Raw genomic sequence first — 5,700 nt, forward strand, 5'->3', positions numbered from 1 at the left:
AATGTAAAGTTAACCACATTTGAAAATATCACATTGTGAAAACATTAGGCATTAGCCTACTCAGTGGCGACCCGTCATTCAGTAGCGACCCGTCTGTTAAGCAACAAATTAATATATATACACTACCAGTAAAAAGTTTGGACACACCTACTCATTCAAGGGTTTTTCTTTATTTTTACTATGTTCTACATTGTAGAATAATAGTAAAGACATCAAAACTATGAAATAACACATATGGAATCATGTAGTAACCAAAGGAGTTCCCACATATGCTGAGCACTTGTTGGCTGCTTTTCCTTCACTCTGCGGTCCAACTCATCCCAAACCATCTCAATTGGGTTGAGGTCGGGTGATTGTGGAGGCCAGGTCATCTAATGCAGCACTCCATCACTCTCCTTCTTGGTCAAATAGCCCTTACACAGCCTGGAGGTGTGTTGGGTCATTGTCCTGTTGAAAAACAAATGATAGTCCCACTAAGCACAAACTAGATGGGATGGCGTATCGCTGCAGAATGCTGTGATCGCCATGCTGGTTAAGTGTGCCTTGAATTCTAAATAAATCACAGACAGTGTCACCAGCAAAGCACCCCCACGCTTCACGGTGGGAACCACACATGCGGAGATCATCCGTTCATCTACTCTGTGTTTCACAAAGACACGGCAGTTGGAACCAAAAATCTCAAATTTGGACTCATCAGACCAAAGGACAGATTTCCAACGGTCTAATGTCCATTGCTCGTGTTTCTTGGCCCAAGCAAGTCTCTTCTTCTTATTGGTGTCCTTTAGTAGTGGTTTCTTTTCAGCAATTCGACCATGAAGGCCTGATTCACACAGTCTCCTCTGAACAGTTGATGTTGAGATGTGTCTGTTACTTGAACTCTGTGAAGCATTTATTTGGGCTGCAATTTGTGATGCTGGTAACTCTAATGAACTTATCCTCTGCAGCAGAGGTAACTCTGGGTCTTCCATTCCTGTGGCGGTCCTCATGAGAGCCAGTTTCATCATAGCGCTTGATGTTTTTTGCGACTTCAAATTTCTTGAAATGTTCTGTATTGACTGACCTTCATGTCTTAAAGTAATGATGGACTGTCATTTCTCTTTGCTTATTTGAGCTGTTCTTGCCATAATTTGGACTTGGTCTTTTACGAAATAGGGCTATCTTCTGTATACCCCCACTACCTAGTCACAACACAACTGATTGGAACAAACGCATTAAGAAGGAAAGAAATTCCACAAATTAATTTAAAAAAAGGCACACCTGTTAATTAAAATGCATTCCAGGTGAATACCTCATGAAGCTGGTTGAGAGAATGCCAAGAGTGTGCAAAGCTGTCATCAAGGCAAAGGGTGGCTATTTGAAGAATCTCAAATATAAAATATTTTGTTTAACACTTTTTTGGTTACTACATGATTCCATATGTGTTATTTCATAGTTTTGATGTCTTCACTATTATTCTACAATGTAGAAAATAGTAAAAATTAAGAAAAACCCTTGAATGAGTAGGTGTTCTAAAACTTTTGACAGGTAGTGTAAATGCTTCAAAATTCGCAAGAAGTGATGTTAGCTGATGAAGATTATCTCATAGAAAAAAACGTATAAGATCTCCTAAGCCTGTATTTACCACAGACCATATTTTCTGCGTTTATCCAAAAACCCTACAAAAACTCTATTCCTTTTCCCATAAGCTTTGTCCAACTAGGCTTTGTGTAAGATACCTGTGGTGCTGATGTTTAGGCCGAGGTAGGTATCGTTTTTTGTGTGCTCTAGGGCAACGGTGTCTAGATGGAATTTGTATTTGTGGTCCTGGCAACTACAGCTTTTTTGGAACACCATTAGTTTTGTCTTACTGAGATTTACTGTCAGGGCCCAGGTCTGACAGAATCTGTGCAGAAGATCTAGGTGCTGCTGTAGGCCCTCCTTAGTTGGGGACATAAGCACCAGATCATCAGCAAACAGTATACATTTGACTTCAGATTCTGGTAGATTGTCTGCTTTACATTTTTTTAATTTGATAGGGAAGGTGAAATATACTGTTTAGGCTTTCTACTGCCAAGTTTACACCTTTACTATTACTCTCTCTCTTTCTCTCTCTCTCTCTCACGTTCGTTTAAGGACGGGTCAGACCAAGGCGCAGCGTGAAAGGCATACATGTTTATTTCACCGATAAACACACGAACAAAACAACAAACCGTGAAGTCCTAAGGCTAAACACAAAACAAGCCTCTAACACGGAACAAGATCCCACAACTAATGAGTGCCAACAGGCTACTTAAGTATGATCCCCAATCAGAGACAACGAGCGACAGCTGCCTCTGATTGGGAATCACACCCGGCCAAACATAGAAATACACAACATAGAATGCAAACATAGATATCCACACCCTGACTCAACATACAAGAGTCCCATAAGTCAGGGCGTGACAGTATCCCCCCCCCCCCAAAGGTGCGGGCTCCGACCGCACAAACCTTACATAACAGGGTAGGGTCCGGGTGGGCATTCCGCCTCGGAGGCGGATCCGGCTCCGGGCGTGACGACCACATTCTCTCAGCCTCCCCGTTGCGCCCCTGGTCTGGTCTGGACCTCGGCGCGCTGCTTCCCCTCTCCTTCCTCCCACGATGTACCAAGCCCTGTCTGAACCCTGGTGTGGGAGACCCCGAACCTGGAGAGGGGCTGACGTCTGGGTCTGGACTGGAGCCGCTGACCGGAGCTGGACTAGGCACCGGTGGAGCGGACTGTTCTGGCTCCGAAGTGGAGCTGCTGACCGGAGCTGGACTGTGCACCGGTGGAGCGGACTGCTCTGGCTCCGGAGTGGAGTTGCTGACCGGAGCTGGACTGGTGCGAGGAGCAGGGACAGGCCGTACTGGACTGGGAACACGCACCACTGGCCTGGTGCGTGGAGCAGGAACAGGCCGGGCCGGACTGGCGACACGCACCACTGGCCGGGTGCGAGGAACAGGAACAGGCCGGGCCGGACTGGGAACACGCACCACTGGCTTGGTGCGAGGAGCAGGAACGGGCCGTACCGGGCTAGCGACACGCACCACAGGCTTGGTGCGGGGAGCAGGCATGGGCCGTACCGGACTGGGAACACGCACCACTGGCTTGGTGCGAGGAACAGGAACGGGCCGGGCCGGGCCGGACTGGCGACACGCACCACTGGCCTGGTGCGAGGAACAGGAACGGGCCGTACCGGACTGGGAACACGCACCACTGGCTTGGTGCGAGGAACAGGAATGGGCCGGGCCGGACTGGGCACACGCACCACTGGCTTGGTGCGAGGAACAGGAACGGGCCGGGCCGGACTGGGCACACGCACCACTAGCTTGGTGCGAGACGCAGGCACGAGGTGTACCGGACTGGGAACTGACGTTAGAGATCTCCGACTGTACCAGTCTTTCACTCTCCGCGCCCAGTCCTCCTCCCATGAGGACTCCTCCCTGAGCCCCCACGAGTGCAGTGGTCGGGGCTCTTCTCCATCGATCCCCGACCACCCTTTTAGCCCCCCCAAATTTTTTTATTGGGGCTGTCTCTCGGGCTTCCTCCTCGGCTGGCGCCTTCTGCGTTGCCGTTGCTCCTCTCTAAACCGGCCCTCCACTGTCTCCTCCCAAGGACGGCGATCCATCCCAGCCTGAATCTCCTCCCATGTCCAGGATCCCTTTCCGTTCAGGATCTCCTCCCATGTCCAGGATGTCTGCTCCTGGGCACGCTGCTTGGTCCATTTTTGGTGGGATCTTCTGTCACGTTCGTTTAAGGACGGGTCAGACCAAGGCGCAGCGTGAAAGACATAAATGTTTATTTCACCGATAAACACACGAACAAAACAACAAACCGTGAAGTCCTAAGGCTAAACACAAAACAAGCCTCTAACACGGAACAAGATCCCACAACTAATGAGTGCCAACAGGCTACTTAAGTATGATCCCCAATCAGAGACAACGAGCGACAGCTGCCTCTGATTGGGAATCACACCCGGCCAAACATAGAAATACACAACATAGAATGCAAACATAGAAATACTAACATAAATATCCACACCCTGACTCAACATACAAGAGTCCCATAAGTCAGGGCGTGACACTCTCTCTCTCTCCTAACTCCTTATCGTAGTTTCTCAGAAAGGCTGATGCTCATTCTGCTGCCTCTACATTTACAAAAGGAAGTGAGACATGTCTTGGGGGTATTGTTGTCGGTCTATGAGCCTTGCTTTTTAAAGATTGTGTGCATTAAAGAAAGCACCTGGCTGAGTTTAATGAGGGTTCTGTCTTAAACAGCAGGAAAAAAGGGGCTCCTTTTTGTATCAAAGATTTTGCAAGTGTTCTGTCTAAAGTGTGTGTGCGCATGGTGTGTGTAATTAATATGAGTGATTTGTGTGAGAAGAAAGATCTCCTATAATTCAGTTGCCCTTCATGCCATTCAGTTACTTTGGAGCTGCTTTAGTAACCAAAGTGGAATGACTCAGTTGTAGGCCTACCCAGTAACTGCAGATAAGGCACATGAAACAAATATTGAATTGTAATAAACAGAATTCACATTCCACCACATTGTAAAACATAATATGAATTTGTTCTGAAATATTGGACAATAGTTGATGTGCTGTAGCTTGCTCAATATAAAACACTTGTTAGTGTTTAGTTAGCTTGAGTAGAATATTGCTTTTAATACATATGGCTATGTTGTATGGGTATGTTGTATAGGTACGTAACGGTTTCTTATGGCTATGATAATAGAACTCTGGTTTGCAGACAGTAAGTTAAAATGTTTTTATTCTATACATAAACTTGACTGCAGTTGTACATTCAGTGCAACAATTTAATGTGCATGTCAGTCACTTGATTGACAAAGCTTACTGCATTAGAACAGCTAGAATGGACAGATTGAGAAGAAAAAGCCAACCAGTGCTCCAAAACACATTGCAAAAACAAAAGGACGTATTCTTTCAAAAGCAGGGATTCTTTTTTGCATTTTGTGTGCGCCATTGAAGAGATCCACTTCAGTAACTATAGCAACTGCTCTACAGTAGCATCCAGGTCAGTACACATAACAGGAGGCTCCTAGTAGAACCAGGAAGCCCTATGGACGCTGGGCTCCTATTGGTTGGTGGCAGTGTGATGTATAACCTCATCCCTGTCTCCCCTTCATTCTCCCTGTGTTGCATGTGAACTGCATGTGTGGTTAACAACCTCACTTTTCTACTTTCCAGATCAGCCCTTTCTTCCTCCCCAGCAGGAGAGGCCAGAGTGGCGAAGGAACAGGTGTCCACGAGGTCGAGCAACCCAGTTCCAGCCATTTGGAGAAAACAGATGAAGTGAATTTGAGGAGAAGTTTCTCCGGAGAGGGAAGAACGGAAGGGTCCGGATCCTCAAATCTCTGTGAGAGAGGGATGTGATAAGAGAGGAAAGGGGGATAAGGGAGGAGAGGAAAGGGGGATAAGGGAGGAGAGGAGTGGTTATTAACAAACATCAAGTACAAGCGCTCTGTCATGGATTGATAGCCGTTTCTCTGGGGAGTTAACCTCTGTGATATACAGAGGTCTGCTTTAAATTGTTTGATTTGATAGGGAAGCTGAAAGGTCAAATATACTGTTTAGGCTTTCTACTGCCAAGTGTACACCTTCACTATTACTCTCTCTCTCTCTCTCTCTCTCTCTCGCCCTGTCTGCAGAGGTTTATCGTGGTTTCTCAGAAAGGCTGATGCTCATT

The 5,700-nt window shown here is 46.8% G+C and overlaps 1 protein-coding gene across 1 annotated transcript in view; it reads right to left on the reverse strand.

Annotated features, from left to right (window-relative positions):
- LOC311107826 (uncharacterized protein) overlaps positions 1-5,288 on the reverse strand; it is a gene marked incomplete at its 5' end in the record, with an annotated part of 7,647 nt that extends 2,359 nt beyond the window's left edge. Inside the window, one exon of the mRNA XM_084150390.1 lies at positions 5,195-5,288. Coding sequence (XP_084006516.1) covers positions 5,195-5,288 — 94 coding nt within the window. The remainder of the gene's footprint in view (positions 1-5,194) is intronic.
- Between the last annotated feature and the right edge of the window lie 412 nt (positions 5,289-5,700).

This window comes from Coregonus lavaretus, assembly GCF_964263955.1.
Source record: "Coregonus lavaretus genome assembly, chromosome: 3".
Taxonomy (NCBI): Eukaryota; Metazoa; Chordata; class Actinopteri; order Salmoniformes; family Salmonidae; genus Coregonus; species Coregonus lavaretus.